The following is an 18,233-nucleotide window of genomic DNA, read 5'->3' on the forward strand; positions in this document are numbered from 1 at the left end:
ATGGCAATGATGAATTAATAATAGTCAGAAGAGGATCTATGACTTCTGGAAGCACCTCTTTTAGGAGCTTAGATGGAATAGGGTCTAACATACATGTTGTTGGTTTAGATGATTTAACAAGTTTATACAATTCTTCCTCTCCTATAGTAGAGAATGAGTGGAATTGTTCCTCAGGCGATCTATAGCAAGCTATCTGATGTGATACTATAGCTGACGTCTGCATGGTTACAATTTTATCTCTAATAGTATCGATCTTGGAAGTAAAGTAGTTCATAAAGTCATTACTGCTGTGCTGTTGGGAAATGTCAACACCTGTTGATGCTTTATTTTTCGTTAGTTTAGCCACTGTGTTGAATAAATACTTGGGGTTATGTTTGTTTTCTTCTAAAAGAGAAGAAAAGTAATCAGATCTAGCAGTTTTTAATGCTTTTCTGTAGGACAGGTTACTTTCCCACCAAGCAATACGAAATACCTCTAGTTTTGTTTTCCTCCAGCTGCGCTCCATTTTCCGGGCTGCTCTCTTTAGGGTGCTCTCATAGGAGAATCCTGGCATTAAAATAAATCCTGGCACTATGCTATATTTATGCTATCTGGACACAGAAACAAATGAAATTTAACATCTTCAGCAGAAAGGAAGATTTTCATTGAAAAAAAAAAACTTAAATTGAATCGTGTTCCTCATACAAATATATCATATGACTTCAGAAGACTTATATATAGTGCTAGTTGTATGGATAACTACATTTATTCATGTAGGATTATGAGTAAGGGTCAAATTTAATAATTCATTGCGGTTTCTATAACATCACTTCCTGAATGGTTAATACTGTGCAAGCCACTGAGGTTGGCACTGGTGTTTAGTAATTAGGCTAGGGAATACTTTCATCCTGTCTGCCTTTGTCAGCCAGTTCATCTATAATACTCTGCAAAATGTGTATTTAAAGACCTGCCAACCAAGGTCATCTATCATTTTCTGAATAGTTATTTGTCAGTGTTACCAATAAGGCTGTGTATACACTGCACAGGCCCTACCGCAGCATAATAACAGAATTGCTGTATCCTTCAGCAAGTGCATGCTGCTGGCAACTGTGACCAAAACGAAAGCCATTAGCTTGGAGGTGATTGATTTGCCGAGAAGAGATCTTTCATTTCACCCATCACGGGGTTGATGAAAAATAAGAGTTGATTTGAAGGACAAGTAGTAGAGCAGAACTCAATTGGCAAAACTGTGAATTTTGGCACAGTGAATGTGAGCTCATGGGGGGTTGATCAGCCTGCTCAGCTTCACACGCTGCAAGCCACTCATCTCAAATGACAAAATGATGTGTCCTTTTACTCTCCAGCAACATTTGAATAACATATGATAAGAGGGAGAGTGTGCTGACATTGAACTTCCTGCTATTGAACTCACAATACATGTCAAGTACCAGCCCCTTCTTAATGCTGATGGACGGACCGTCGAGTTTGTGTTGCTCAGCATGTGGTCAGGCACATACGGGCTTCTCTCTTGTCTTTCGCTGGCAAGGGAGAATGATAAAGCGCCTTATGCGTATTCATTAAGAGACACTACTGTTTCCCTGTATGTTCCTGAACTCAGAGCTCCACCCTTGCAGGACATGAGCAAATCCACACTGTGAGTTTTGGTTTTGGAATCACGTGACCTCTGATGATCAGATGCCTTTGGGGATTCTAGAATAATTTGCCTGGTGAAAAGAACACACTTTGCTTTGCCCTTAATTAACAGAGAAGTCAAAGCATGTTCAAAAAGCAGAACAGCAGTGACCTTCAGGAGAAATAAAAAGATAATTAATTAACATTTAGAATGGCGTACCAACTGGATTGTTCCGAATTTAACAATATTACTTTAGACCTGAAACGTTTGCCTGGACATTTTTTATCCCTGAAAATGGATCATATTAGTTTTATCAAGAATTGATGTGTCTCCTGTATGACTAAGTCAGAATCACCAGATAAGTAATACATTTTAGTATACGGGATTCTTTAGCCACATTATCGCATTCTTGGTTTTGGTAAATGGTATTGTTTCTGCATTCAGGTTCACTTATAATGCTGTAGAAGAGTTTAATTTAGCACAAACTGGTTTGCTTATTATAAAAGGGATTGAACATTTTGAATACACCATTGTGGATTGTGATATCTTTTTGTAATATGTTAAAGGGGACATCGGATTTTTTTGCATTTTAGTTAGGTTTCTGGCATGTCTGCCAGCTCAGAGAAGTTTAAAAGAAAACACGCTGCCAGTTTGTTATGGGCTGTCTGAGTCTGAAACTGTGTCACCCATAGAGCTGTTTCAATTTGCAGCCGGTTCTACATAGATAGTCTCACGTAGCCAGACCTTCAGACTGACAGCAGAAGGTCTGGGATCCATGGCCGCTTTGAATAGCCAAGGACCGCCCAAGAGGCCATATGACTGACAGGTATAGCAACCAATCACATTTCGTTTTGTGCCGCGTCATGTTTAGGTGCGTAGAAATGTCCCCACAATAACAGACCGGTGTGTAAAACTCTTGGACGTATTTTAAAGAGTCTATGCTGTGAACTTTACATATTTCACATACTTTTGAAAATTCAGCGTTTAGCTGATCCTGATAAGCGCTTGTCACAGTTGTAAACATGACAGCTTTCTTCTTCCATGAGGGGGTTTGGCGTCACGGCATCTTTGGTGGAACGTTAAAGAGCAGGTCATATGGTATTTTAAAGTGTCCTAATATTGTGTCGGAGTCCCCTACACTGTAAAAAATTGTTCTGTAAAAAAACGGTAATGTGCTGGCAGCAGAGTCTCCAGCAATCTACTGTAATTTTACAGTATTCATACTGTGAAATGATTTTACAGTTTATTACCGTAAAAATGAAATTTTTGAAACCGTGAAATTTTCAAATCACGGTATACCTTGAAACCGGTAATCGGCCCATGCCTACTGTAATGTATGAGGAACGACAGACAAAAGATGCTCGGTCTTAACTTTTTAACGCAGAACAGCTGTATCACAGGCGCACCAGCCTAACTAACTCGCTCGTCTCTCCTGCATTAACCCTATAACGGCCGGTGCAGCAAAATAAACAGCAATTTCACAATGATAATAAAGTCTGTGTGCTACACTACATTCTTTATTATTAAACGAAGTAATTATTAGAACAACGTCAGTCTACATTAATCGACACATTCTTAGGAAATAGTGGGTTCAGAGCGAATTATCAGAACTATTTCAGTAAGACAGTAATATCGTGCTTTACCTGGAAACCTAAAGCTGCACTAGGTATACATCACATATTAGCACAAAAACTTGATTTTTTTGAGCACTCAATTGAAAATGTACACAATGTATCAATCGTACTTACAGGTTGTGGTTCGGAGAGCTTGTTAGTCCAAATTAAGAAGATTAGAAGCCAAGGAAGATAAAAGCCAAGATTAGGGGACTTTAGAGTGAGCAGGGCACGTGTGTGCCATTATGTAGTTGTTTGGAATGCACTTGGCAAAGGGAGCTATGTAATTTCTTCATTATCTTCAGCTGGGATGTTCCCATGCAGATTCGCTGATGGACACCGGCATAAAAAAAATACACATTTTATATTTTAAAAAGTTTTATATATATCATTTTTTTTATATATTATATAGCATATTTTAAAAACTTTTTAAAATATAAAATGTATGTTTATTTGAAACAGTTATGCTAACAACAATAAAAATAAATTTATGACATTAAAACAGCGACATCTGTTGACGGACACCGTGCTGCGTTGTCACGGGAACATCCCAGCTGAAGATAATGAGGAAATTACATCGCTATTTGGCCAATCACAACACACTGGATAGCTGGCCAATCAGAGCACACCTCGCTTTTCAAAACGACGAGCTTTGTAAAAATCGACGAGAAACAATAATGTACAGTATGTGGAAAATAATGTGTTTTTTGAACCTTAAACTGCATAAACACATTTCATTACACCAAATACACAAAATAATGTTCTTTTTTAGCAACGTCATATGACCCCTTTAAAATATTTTATGTATCCCTCCATGGCATATTTAATTCCCACTTGAATGGTGGCTCTTCTGTGTCCAAAATTGTTCAAAAACATCCTGGGACAAGGTTTTCATACTGACAGCTGTCATTGTAAGAGAGTGAGCAGCTCCATTTGTTTGTCCGAGGGAGCAACAGTAACGAAGGGGGCGGGGCTTACCGATAGGTCAATTAAAAGAACTGCCCTTCAGTCATATTGTGCTGATAACTGGTCCGTTTTGTTCATATGTTTCCATTAACCATGGAATAAATATTGGGTGAACAACTGTATACATAATTAGGCCTAATGTAGTGAATAGTGAACGAGGGTATAGGGGGAGATTTCGGATTCAGCCTATGTTATGAGGTGGAAAAAATAATCAAAAAGTGAGACAAAATGGCACAGTTTGAATGGATTATCTAATAGAATCAGTTAAGGTTCAACAATGGCCGTCGCAACTGTGGAAAGCTAGTTGATCCTGCGAAAAAAAAAAAAAAACGTAATATACACTTTAAAAATTATGCAGAACAGCTAGAAAACACATGTAAAAAAGCTCTTATTCCCGGTTTCCGTGGCCGTGCAACCTTATACATTAATATGCTCTGTAATAATGACATACCGTCATATGCCAACAGAAAAAAGAAAAGGAAAAAAAAACTCACGTAGACTACACACACTTACCACCTTTTTTCGTTTGCTAGCTTCAGGCAGAAGGTAAAAAAAGGCGGCAGTCACGCGCGTGTGTGTGCGCTTGGTGCACGGAGGCGGGGGTGAAAAAGGCGGCAAGCGCGTGAAGGGGGATGAGAAAAGCTCGTGTGCGCTGCACTCGTAGTCGACCGGTGTCGGTTTCCAGGCTGTGATCGGTGTTCTCTGTGTCCGTTTTTCCTTCACTCCTCTCTCTCTCTCTTTCTCTGTGTAATTTAGCAACAGTGACGCACCAATCCTCTGAAGAACGACTCAAATCTCACGTCTAACTGGGATTTTGCTGCATTTCTACCGTTTTCTCCTCAGCATCTTCTCTCTGTGTAACCGTCAGCGGTCTCGTCACAAACTGAATGTCTCTTGCTGTCTGTGGTAATTTGTTATCATGACCACAGCAAAGGAGTCAAATATATCGACCAAAGCAGCTCAACAGCAAGATCAGGTACTGATGTAATTTTTTAAAATTTATGTACTTTGAAGCGATATAGATAATTTATTAATTACAAGAGGTAAATTGCTTTAGCTGAACATGAGGTGATTTATAAAACTGAAGAAAAAAAAAACTAACAATCTTCTAAATTGTCTTAAATGTTTTGTGTAAGCACCAGAAATATTGACAGATGATTATGACCAGACCATTTAATCTTCAAGGAGAACGTGTCCGTCTTTACTAGCCATGACTAACTTCACAGTTTAAAGTAGCCTACTGGTTTAAAGTTATCAGCTTCAGTCAGTTGGAAATTCATATTACAAAGAAGTCTGAAGTCTGTTTATTCTGATTTGCATATGCAAAACTATTTCCATAAAAGCCAAACGATTCTTAAATTAATCGAAATTTCATTTCCTAACATTACCAAGATAGCTGATAAACTATTAAATGACCATTAATGATGTTATATTGTCAGAATTATTTTTATTATTAATTATTATTATTATTATTATATTTTTCCCTGTGTACCTCACATATTGTCTGTTTCCTGTCATACAAAAATAGAACTTGTCCTCATAGTAATAACAAATATTAATGAATAAATAAATAAATAAATACATAATGATGATCACCAGAGATCATATTTGCCACAATATGATCATGAAATGATATACTATTTCTCCTTTCCCAGTGTGAACTGCTTAAATCACATGACTTCCCTCTTTTTTCAAAAGATTAGTCTTGACTACCCCAACAGTGAATGTCTTTGCTTGATTTCAAGAGAGAAAGAGTGGAAACAGGTACAGAAACAGCCACAGGCAATACTGACAGGAACAAAGTGCAGTGCAGGAAAAGCAGTGTGAAAGGTGGGAGCCCCGATAGAGACAGCAGAGAGAGGGCAGGTGAACACGTCAAGGGCTGGCAAACTTTGACAACAGGAACAGTAGATCTTCTGTTCTTCAACTGTTTCCCAAAGGCAATAATCGCCCAAGAGGAAAGTTGAGATTTACATCAAAAGTCATACAGTATACAGTTTAAACACATAATAATTAGGCCTGTCAATTGAACATGTTAATGTAGTGGAAATGATAAAATAATGCAATAAAAATGACAGCATGTAATCATGTCCCATAACCTGTAGGTAGATTCTATAATAATGGATTTTCTTACCATTGGAGCAGTTCAAGCTTGAAGTAGTACACCCTTCATTTATTTGTGAGTCTGCAGTCAGATATTCTTGTGTTCAAAAACAGCTTGTTGGATTGCAGCTTTAACTACTTTTTAGTTGGAACAGTGTTACTGCCTGTCGCTAGATGCTTATAATCAGGGTGCGATTTGTGAAGAAAACTTTTTTTTTTTCTCCATAGGCGGAGGTTGACCCAACTCCAGGGTAAGGCTGTAGCCTAACCTAATGTTAGCGTAATCTGTTAACAATGCACATCATACCTGTCTTTTTAGGCAAGTACCAGAAAATGGGTGTCATGTCGTAAAATATTTTTAATATGACCGAATTTGTATTTAACGTGATCACAATTTAATAAATAACATATTTAGGCCTGTTTGTAACAATTTAATTTCCACGGTTATTCAAACAACGATAAATTTATATAGAGAAAGCTAGCACAGAACATTTAGGCTACATTATCAAAGAATATTATCACAGACTTCAGTCTAGCGAGAGTTTAAAAAACTCCCCGTTATAAAAACACTGAAGCTGTCTATAAACTATGATAAATCAATCTCTTGCTTACATCGTGTGCACATCTGCACTGTTGTTTATGATGAGAGAATTCGTGAGTGAGCAGAATTCAGTCAGCAAGCGAGGGTGCGTGTGCTTAAATAAACTCCAGCATTTCAGCGATGACTCATCTGAACGCTTCTGATTGGCCACTGGAATGATAAGCTCAACAGAAACGTGTGCGATTGGTTAAAATGCGCAACACTTTAAAAACACTTAAAAAAAGAAATGTGATGCAACATCTAAATGCATGATGCAGATCTAAATTTTCTTTTCATTTCATTTTGACTTTATTTGCGACAGCCGTAATAGATTTAGCTTAATTGTGCAGGGGCATTTTTTCCAATTTGATAGCATTTTTGCCCCAAGTCCCTGTTAATTTCCAATCTGTGGCCAGAGCAATGCAAAGCCTCGTCCAGCCTTGCACATGCTCCAGCTGTTACAGTAAGAATTATAGAATAATTATGAATTATTATTTGATCTTGAAAAACTTTGAATAAATAGATTGGATGGGTTATAATGAAAGTAATTTCTTAATTTCTGTCAGCCTGCCAGGAATGCAAGATCATGCAAAATCAATCGGTAATTATTGATATTTTGAATAAAACAACATATAGGCTATAACTGTACATATGCAGTCATGTTTGCTCCCATTTATTTTTAATTAATAATTTAATATAATAATTTATGCATTTAGCAGATGCTTTTATCCAAAGTGACTTACAGTACATTCAGGCTATACATTTTTTACCAGTATGTGTATTCCCTGGGAATCTAACCCACAACCTTTTGCGCTGCTAACGCAATGCTCTACCACTGAGCCACATGCTCTACCACTATTTCTATTCACACGTTTACTTACTGTTATTTTGATAGAAGCATAATTTCTATTAATTTCCATTAATTGTGCAGTCTGATGAGAATGGACTTCAACCACTGTCTGCCTCACGCTTTTATGGGATTGATGACTCATAGACATATAATTCCCTGCAGATCCATCAATCAGTATTGTATGATCATAATTCCCACCTTAACTAACACAGATGAAACATTAAGTTAATAAATATACAATTACAATAGTAAATGGTTTATGTGTGTTACATGCAGTTGGGGTATTTTAAAAATAATAAAGTAGAAATGCTTAACCGGTGTGTTTAGTTTCTATATAAAGCTACACAAAATACATTTGCCTTATAATAATAATAATATATTAAAATCCACATTAGGTCGCAATAAAAAGTTATTGCAAACATTCAAAGTTTTGAAAGAGTTTTGAGGAGGCATGTCATACCGACATGCTGCTGTCATTGTAAAAAGCCCTTATGGATTAAAGGCACCTGAACCAGATCACGTGTCCAAGATGCCATTATCACAAAACGGCAGCACTAACAGCAAAAGTCCATGTCTGATTTTGTTGTTTTCGCTATAATGTTGCAGTGTTTTACTTGGCAATGTTTTTAAAAATACTTTTAATTTTGGTGTTTTATATGGCCTGTTGGTTTAGCAGCATAACCCATGGGGATGTTTTTTTATCCCCACGGGGGATAAAAGTAATCAGCTGAGGCAGGGATGCATAGATTGGCTTTTCAGCAAATATTGATATGCAGTGGTGGACAAAGTACACAAATCAAGTACTTGAGTAAAAGTACAGATACGTATAATAAAATATTACTCCAGTAAAAGTACTCCTTTTTAAATTTTACTCAAGTGAAAGTACAAAAGTACTCGATTTTTTATGTACTTAAGTAAAAAAGTACTGATAGATAGATTTATTTTGCAATTTTATATAGGCTACTTAATTTAATTTTATATTAGCACTTATTTTTATAATCCCACTGCTCAAAATACCTGGGATTTTCCCAAAATAATATTTTCATAATGATTTTTTCTTCTTCTCAAACCTTGTCTGTGGTGTAAAAACACCCCTGGCCAAATGCCCCCAGAGGGCATCACTTCCCACTTTGATAATTACTGTAGTTACCCCGTTCTGAACATCACATCCTTTCTTTTCCCCCTAGATGTAATCTATCTAGGTGGTTGAATAAAAATATTTGGACTTTATATCTAAAATATGTGACTAATTGACATTTAATTGATTCAGTTAGAATACAGTATCGATTGACTGCCACAATAATGCAGTGCAGAAACAGACAGTTTCTTCATATTTTTTGATTTGTGCTTGTACTTGTAGTCCGGTTTAATGGAGAAGTATTAGCATTTTGAGGATAGAGTGAGAAAGCTGCTAATGTTGCCGTGCGAAAGGGAGTGATGCAGCAGGAAAATCATTAACCATTTATCAGTGATGCCTTTGAGCATGCTCACATACAGACCTTAACATGCTGACAGTCATATTTTTTCCTGAACTGTTTCCTATGTAAGATACAAGAAGATTCTAGTGTCAAGTAATTTGTTCATCCACAGTGAATGTGAAAATGTGGTGTCACAAAAAACAGGGGGTTTCCCATATAGCAACGTAGCTTGCTGCTTAACTACTATAGAACGATGCTTCATTGGAGAAATTAACAAGTTAGTCACAACTGTTTCCCGATGCACATCAGTCATTTGAACCATGGTGGTTCAACAATGTTGGACTGTTGTTATTGTCATTAAGCAGTTGGTGGAGTAATAACTTCGGCTAATTAATTGGTTTCAGAATTATTTAATGTCAGATTATTGCTGTAAATAACAAATACTGTGTATGAGGACTACTATTTCTGTTCTTCATTTTTTTGCTTTTTAAAGTAGTTTGATTAAAATGCAGGTTCCCTCTTACATCGTACTCTGTGGTCCCCCCAGGGTGCTAGAGCACATTCACATCTGTGCACCCTTCAAAAACGCTGCTTTCATTCCCTTGACATTTTACCAGACAATTTGTATACTTATGGAATAAAAGATAAAGATTGTACTGAATGTTAGCTTGCTTATGATCTATGTAAGTTCTTGTCAAGAAACTATACTTCTAACCACAGGTTGAGAGCTGTGGTTCCGATCACACAATTTTGCGATGCTGTTTGCGAATGTTCATTGGAACCATGGTTTCAAGAAACACAGAATCGTTGAACTATGATAAAACTTGCAGCCATAGTTGGCTAATGATGTTTTTGGGAAATGCACCCCAAAGCTGTTGGGCTCTCTTTTGATGCACTGCAGCTGATGATCATAAAACTAAGAACAGAAATTTTCATGATTTAAATAATACTTCATGCTATTTTTGAGTGATTTTTAGGAGCAATTTGTCAGTCTCTTCTTGTCCATATTTGATGTTTCTGTAGATGATGAGCACTACTTTGGTCCAATGCATTGTACCAGGCTACCTGAGGCGATGTGGCAAAATAAAAACCAAGTACCTGCAAAATGTGTCGCTTGTCATGTTGGCTGGTTAGGACAAACATGGAAGAGACAACTTTTTTTCACTTTTACCAACACCACGCAACATCAGAAAATGTGCACAACTGGCCAGGCTGGTCTCAGACTACATTATTATTACCCTGAGGATTTGAAGAATAGAGCACAGACCCAGAGGCTATAGATATTTTGTATACATATAAACACACACAATCATAAACACATAAATTCATTCACCTACATGCTTGTCTGCGGCCAAAAGATGGATCCAATTATCCAGTGATGTGTGGAAGATCACACTGATGTATATAGGCTGAGACGAGGTATGCTGTCCTGGCACTGCTGCATAGCAAAGCATTTACAGCCTATAATCACACACACATAAACATAAACACACACTCATGGGTGCATTTATCAGACAGCTCACACACACACAGCCCCTGACCCACTCGAGCCATGTGTGTGAGTGACAATATATTTCCTTAAATTCATAAACCCGCAAAATCACCATCACTCACAAGACAAATGCCAGCTGCCAGTGGGCGGTGGTGCAAATAGTAGGACGAAATAAGATTATAATAGTGCGTCACTTTGAGGTGACCGGCAGATTTTTCAAAATCTCAGCAAAATTTTTTTTTTTTTTCTTTTGGTTTTATGAGCATACTTTTATGCACAGCCGAGTGGTGCTGGTGTCCAGAAGTGATGGGTTTAAGTCTCTGTTTCATATCAATTGCAAAAACAAATGTAAGTGTACAAACCATTTTTGCGGTGTTTCATGCGGTGTGCAGAATTTCTTTATATTGTAGTCTTGGATAATTTTATTTATAAGGCAGCTCAGTCTCTCAAGAAAAACTTCACTAGTCAGGGCTCTAGAGTGCGACCAATTTGGTCGCACGTGCAACCTAATTTCTCAATGGTGCGACTAAAAAAAATCTGAGGTCGCACCGGTGCGACCAGCCGTTCGAGGGGAAAAAAAAGTCTCCGCGACTATGAAAGTCTCTCTGTGGTTCAACAACAGACACACATTAAGCCCATATCGTGGTCTAAACCAATCAGAGATAGCGAAGGGCGGACCCCAAATGGCACGTATGGTCACCCTAATCTATAAAACACATTACATGCCGCGATAAATGCACTGCCCAAGTGTCCCCTCTCCCCGCTGCCTTTCAGCGGCAGGCAGCAGCAAACAGATCATCAGACGAGGCCGAGATGATAATCAAGTTTAACGTTGCCTACAATATTGCAAAAGAAGAACTTCCCTTCACTAAGTTCAAGTCCGAAATAATTCTTATGAAGAAAAATGGCTTGAACGTAAACCCGACGTACAGCAATGATGTCGCGTGCGCCCAATTTATAGGAGTCATCGCAGATACATTGAAAAAAAAGACGTCTGTGCAAATTGCGAACAGTGCGTACATGGCATTCCTGATCGACGGAGACACAGATATCGCCACAAAGGAATGCGTCATTGTGTACGGTCGTATCTTGCGGAGAGGAAGACCGGTGCATATACTGATTGGACACAGGTCGAGCATGCCCATGCCCAAGCCATGTCATGTAGCCTATGTCAATAATATGCCTACCGTCTCGTTACTGCATTAACCATATGTAATATTCTTATCATTGAAAATGAAAAAAAAAAAATAGATTGCATTATAAACTCTTGATCTGGGAAGTAAATGGTATTATCGTTTTTATTTGTTTAACTAGGAATTTATGCTGCCTCAAAGAAAGCATTTGCTGCTCTTGGAGACCAGTGCAGTAACTGGCTGGAGAAAATCATTGCTCTGGGTGCTGATGGTGCTGCTGTTAATTTGGGCAGCAAAGGGGGTGTCATAGCCCTTCTGCAGCAAGAGGCAGGTGACCACATTGTGCCTTTCCACTGTATGCCTCACAGGTAAGACTAGAACTTGTAAAACTGCGGTGTTAAATGCGATGCGGTCGAAAATTTGGGTGCACCTAACTTTTGTGCTGGTGCACCTAAGAAAAAAAGTTAGGCGCACCAGTGCAACCAGTGCAAAAAGTTAGTCTAGAGCCCTGCTAGTACTTAGTTCACCCAAAAATGAAAGTTCTGTCTTACTCACCCTCAAACCTGTATGAGTTTCTTTCTTTTGTTGAACACAAAAGAAGATTTTTGGGTAATGTGGGTAAACCGTTATATGGGAGAAAGAAAGAAAAAAACCTGTGGAGTCAGTGGGGACCAGAAACTGTTTGCTTACCCACATTCTTCGAAATGTCTTCTTTTGTGTTTAGAAGAAGAAAGAAAAATTACAGGTTTGGAACAACTTGAGGATGATTAAATGATGACAGAATTTTCATTTTTGACTATCCCTTTAAACAATATTTATACACACTAGTAACGTTTTAACCTCATTTGGATTTGAAGTTCATCATCTGATGTTATCATGTGTTTCCACATAATTTATTTAATATTTGTACAAATATGAATTGGGCAATTGTATGTGATTGTTCTGAACCCTGCATAGCTAAAAAAAAAAAAAAAGGCAGAGGTGTAAAGAAAGCTAAAGGTGCGGCCACATTTGCCTTTCTACTATTTTTTTTGTAGACAAAATCCAGGCATTTCAAGGAGAATCCAAGCCATCCAAGGAATTTTGTGTGCGAGCGAAATATTTCACATTGAAGATTTCACAATGGATTTGCTGCGTTGACCAACAGAAAGCTGCTTGGTTTGAAAGTGACTTTCATGTAAGCTGTTCTTCATACATGACTACCCTGTTTATAATGAACCTATTTGCCCACAGAATTTTGCTAATGTGACCGCACCTTAACATTCGTGATGCGACACAACACGATGGAAGAATGTAGTAGGACAATAATATAAGAAACTTTAATACTTAATTAGGTAGTAGGTAATAAATAGGGATGTTCTGATTGATTGGCTGCTGATCGGAATCAGTACTCAGTCACATCACATAAACCAATTACATCTTGAAGACATGAGCCCTTTAGAAAACAGCATTAACGGCAGCAGCTGTTCAGTCTCACACATGCTCTCCTTCCACTATCTTCTCAGCTCTCCCTCACAGAGTGTTCTAATCATATAAATATACAGCAACAAATTAAAGAGAATCTAAATGAAAAGGCAGGGAATGTATTTGTGAGTAACATAACGACATATACAATGTTTACTGTATATACTGCATTACAAATAAAACAAATAATGAAATGACAAATTATAATTAAAATGAATACATTCACAAACCTGCCTTGTTTATATACACCTACTGTATTGATTATATAATATTATACTACGGGCCCGCTGAATGCTTGAATCTCATTGGCTGACGAACGTTCTAAGGTGTGCAATATTTTCAGGAAAACTCAAGCCGAACGTAGTTCCAGGCAGGTCTTGACCGCATTACATGTCCATATGACTTCGCCAAATGATTTCAGTTATTTCAAAGGTCCTTAATGCCTAAAACAGCAAAATAACCAAAACCCACAACGACACTGGCTAAGCAAATAAATATAGTAAACAATAGGATAAAAATGACAGATTATTTCCATGTTTTTTTGCCATAAAATTACGTTTTATTATGTACGGAAAGCACATACTCTATTTCTCCCGCTCTCTTCCCTACAGACACACACACATACAGTAGATACTTGCACACATGAAAAACACACACACGCTAATGTTGTTAGCACTACTCTGACGATTTTATCAGTAAAATAGTTTAACAGCTTAAAAGCTACATGACATTTCTCACAAGCGAGGTAACAGCGGTGCTGTTCTTGAAGAAAATGAACTTGAAGTTTCACTATTAGTAGAGACGCTGCTGTCGAACACTGTTGAGAGATGCACAGACTCCGAGAGGTAATTCACATCTCTCTCTCTCTCTCTCTCTCTCTCTAATAACTTGGTTATTAACTGCATTAGTCTGCCATCAACTGCTCAAGGCTCCATTACTACTGTAGGTCTAAAATAGGGTGACCATACGTGCCATTTTCCCAGGACGCGTCCTGGCCAGGATTTCTATATTGCCTAAAATATCTAGGTTTTGGCTTTGTTTGCCAAAGTACCATACAGGCGGTTATGCTTTCGAAACGCTCTCGAGTTACTTTGATGTCAAACACTGATCGGTCTGAGCCACACTGCTTTTAAGTCGAACACACCTAATATGCGTAATTGCATCGCTTTGACCGTAGATCCCACCTTCTCACACGCCATGATTGGTCCATTATGTACAATGCTTGCATGTTATTGGTCAAACTACTTTTCGATCATTACCTTCAGCAAGCATGAAAACAGGAAAACAAAGCCTAAACAAATCCTGGCCAGGATGCGTCCTGGGAAAATGGCACGTATGGTCACCCTAGTCTAAAATGACGTTTTGGAATTCGCAACGCAGGCGTTGGATGAGATGCGTAAGAAATTAATCCTACACACAAGAGCGTTTTGAGGACAAAAACTGGAGGAATGCCTTAAAATATATCATCTGATCGATGTCTTGAGGTGTGGGAACCGTAATATAAGCAGAATAATTTACTCCGGTCCATTGAATTATTAGAAAATAATGCACACCCGAGGTGTAAAATAATTCAATGACCCAACGTTAATTATTCCTTACTTATTTTGACATAAGCCCTGTATGCTATTTCCTCAATAGTCCTTAAGTATATTTTTCCTTGTTTTTATTTATTTATTCATTGTCATTCGTTCACCACCTCACTATTTGATTATCACGTAACCAACCTGCAATATGTTTGTCAAAAAAAAAGGACAGCTTCAGTAGTAATTTGTCAACAATGACCATTAGTGGAGAGCTTACATATATGGATATGACAGAGCTCCTCATATAAATAAATAAACAAACAAATATAACGCATTAATATAAATAAATACAATCCGTATTAGCTGTAAAAATCCTGATTGGTGCCTCCCTAGCAATTAATGTGGCATGCAGTCTCAATTGTACTGGCTGCTAAAATGTCACCAGAATGTGTTGAATGTGTGTATAAATGATGACAATCAACAGGCTGTTTAGTTATCCAGGAGCTGTGGATTCATTTAGATGGCATTTATTTCAAAATGCCAGCTTCCCTCAAGGGCGTAATTGGATAATTGAATTTTATAAAATCAAGAGAGTGCAACTTTGCATGACAGACCTCTGTTTATGTTTGCAGATATTTTTCAGTCTTATATTTTAATAAGGTCTTCTTGGGGTGTGGATGTCGTGGCAGAATATCTTCATACTTGTTTTGTTGTACTACTTTGGCCTTTCTCACTGTAAACTGGGGTAGATGGTGTAAAAGAACATGCATGCCTCAGGGTTTCGTGCAAGCTCTGTTACTGTCAGACTGTTCTGTAAAGAACAGAAGGAGCAGACAGTGGGACGTGTGTTTGGCAGGGTGCGTGTGCCCTCTCTCCTGGGGCAGCTCCTACCCTTCAGAGTGAGGCTTGGTATTAGAGCCCATATGTTGACTCAAGACAGATCCACTATCCTCAGAGAGCCTAGCCTGATTTATTTACACAAACTCTCTGTATATGTCACTCATCACTCATAGATTTGTTTAGGCTTGTATAGATATTCTCTCATATGTGCTTTTTCATTGGTTTACTACAAGCTCGGCTCTATTGACAACATCTGTGATTACCAATTTTTTCAAAAATAAGCTAAATTTTAATGCACTTACTGTAATGCATTTACAATGGAACATTGTTATTTTAGTATTAGTTATACATTTTTATAGTATTTATTCAGATTTTTAATCAGCTTTTATTTTTATATTTTCAGTTTTCATTTTACTTTTAGTAATTTTGTAATGTTCTTTTGTCTTTTTAATATTTCTATTTAGCTTTAATTCATGTTTGTTTGTTTGTTTGTTTATTTTAGTTAGTTGCAAATCAACATTTCCCAGGCAACGTTTTTTGTGTAAGTTTTTTTTAGGTTTAAGCTTTTCATCAAATATTTATTTCAGTTTTGTTTCAATTACAAAAAAAAAAAAAGATATATAATCAATATGATTAATCAGATTTATGTACAAAACCTTGTTTAATATTTGCATAATACTGTACAAGCAAAGATGCAAGAAAGGAACAGAAATGTAACAGAAATGGGTGGATATATATATATATATACGCCCATTTCTGTTACACCGCTTGGAAAAGTAATCCCAACAGTGATTGGGGCAGTTGTGGCCTAATGGTTAGAGAGTCTGACTTGTAACCCGAAGTTCCACCTTCAGTACCCACGACTGAGGTGCCCTTGAACAAGGCACCGAAACCCCAATTGCTGCCCACTGCTCCGGGTGTGTGTGTGTGTTCACTGCTGTGTGTGTGCACTTAGATTGGTTAACTACAGAGCACAAATTCCGAGTATGGGACACCATACTTGGCCACATGTCACTTTCACTTTCATTTAAAGTAACACACATTTTAAAATAATTTAATATAAAGACATATAACATCCATGTTTTTAACATTTAAGGTTTTAAGTTTTAGTTAATTTAACTGGGCACCATTTATTTTAAGCCTTTTAAGTTTATCTTTAAAAAAAAAAACAAAAAACTTTTGGTGGTACACTTGGCAGAACTGTGAGATACAAATGATTTTTAAAAATGACAAATTCCATTTGATCTCAGTTAATATGGAGTCATATAACCACACAAAAAAATAATTATACAAGAATTTGAGGTTGTTGAATATAGAAGTGCTTTAGCAAATATGCTACCTGTACATTTCGGTGTTTAAACCCTCATAAACCTCTGTTGTGCTTTTTTTTTGAGATGGGTTGAAATTATTTTCTGAAACAATCAACAGAATGTCACAGATGTCATTTATTGATTATTAACTTTTGCTGAACCTGGACTTTTACTCTAAGATGACTGGATTTACTACTCCATTCTGCATGTGTAATCCAAAGCTTCTTCAGATTCATTTTCCTGTACGTTCATGGCCTCAGCAAAACGGCTCTAAAATGGCACAGATGGAGATAATTAAGGCATTTGAGGGACATTTGGTGGAAATTATCAGGGATTTTTAATAGTTTTTTAGCTTTCCAGTGTCCATGGATCAAGTATAAGAGAGGATTGCGAAGCTTCTTTAGCACACTCTGTTTTGAGGGAATGTTTGTCCTCGCCACAGTCATGATCAAAAGAGCCTTTGGGTTCTATACCTTGATGAGACAATAGATTGGAATCTGGCCATCAGCGCAATGCATCATGGGCATTGCCCTGTGCCCAACAACAGCTACTTTTTTACCAGACAGGCAAAGCTGGTGGCAAAGCTTAGATGAGATAAAATCTGGATTTCTCTCTTTTTCTCTCTCTCATCCTTATCTTCTTTGCTCATTTCATGTATTTACTGGCTGCCAAATCAAATGGCAGAGTGTTCCTACATTTCTAATAGCAGCGTCTGTTGAGTGTAGTCTCAGATTTGTGGGCAGAAGAGAGTGTGTTATTGGAAGGATGAGAGTATTGCGCACACTCATCACAGTAGTCATGGGAGCAGCTTTAGAAGAATAGCTAAAAAGAGAATCAGAAACAATATTATTATTATTATTATTATTATTATTATTATTATTATTCAAAATCATTTTATGATGATTTTATTAGTGACTCCAACAAACCTTTTGATGAAATGCATAACAGGTATTTGTTTATAATAGCGGTTGCACGACTACTAATTTCTGTTTTCATAACCGTTTTCACTGCTATGTGGCAGGAGTTGCTATTACACATCTTCTGAAAGAGTACTAAATCTCTGGATCAAAACACAGCGAAGAATCATCAGAAACAAGCTATTGCATATGTAAGCAGATGCATATATAAAATAACATGATCATCAAATGTTAAACAGCATATAAATCAAAACTGCCTAATGTTACCAAATTAAATGTTGACCCAGGAATTGGTATAGGACTGTGCAAGCTTTGGAGGTGTTTATGGAAGCGATATACTTCTATCTATGTTTTGATCATCATTCTGTTTCCGATCCAGATGTCTTTGACAAAAAACATGATATTCCCCCCC

At 37.3% G+C, this 18,233-nt stretch overlaps 1 protein-coding gene across 1 annotated transcript in view; it reads left to right on the top strand.

Annotated features, from left to right (window-relative positions):
- Positions 1-4,770: 4,770 nt before the first annotated feature.
- The window catches only part of LOC107755713 (dipeptidyl aminopeptidase-like protein 6), a 187,809-nt gene continuing 174,346 nt past the window's right edge, over positions 4,771-18,233 (top strand). Inside the window, exon 1 of the mRNA XM_016572597.1 lies at positions 4,771-5,167. Within this exon, the coding sequence (XP_016428083.1) occupies positions 5,111-5,167 (57 nt within the window). The 5' untranslated portion in view covers positions 4,771-5,110. The remainder of the gene's footprint in view (positions 5,168-18,233) is intronic.

Source organism: Sinocyclocheilus rhinocerous, unplaced genomic scaffold (assembly GCF_001515625.1).
Source record: "Sinocyclocheilus rhinocerous isolate Xijiao unplaced genomic scaffold, SAMN03320098_v1.1 scaffold1193, whole genome shotgun sequence".
NCBI classification, from domain to species: Eukaryota; Metazoa; Chordata; class Actinopteri; order Cypriniformes; family Cyprinidae; genus Sinocyclocheilus; species Sinocyclocheilus rhinocerous.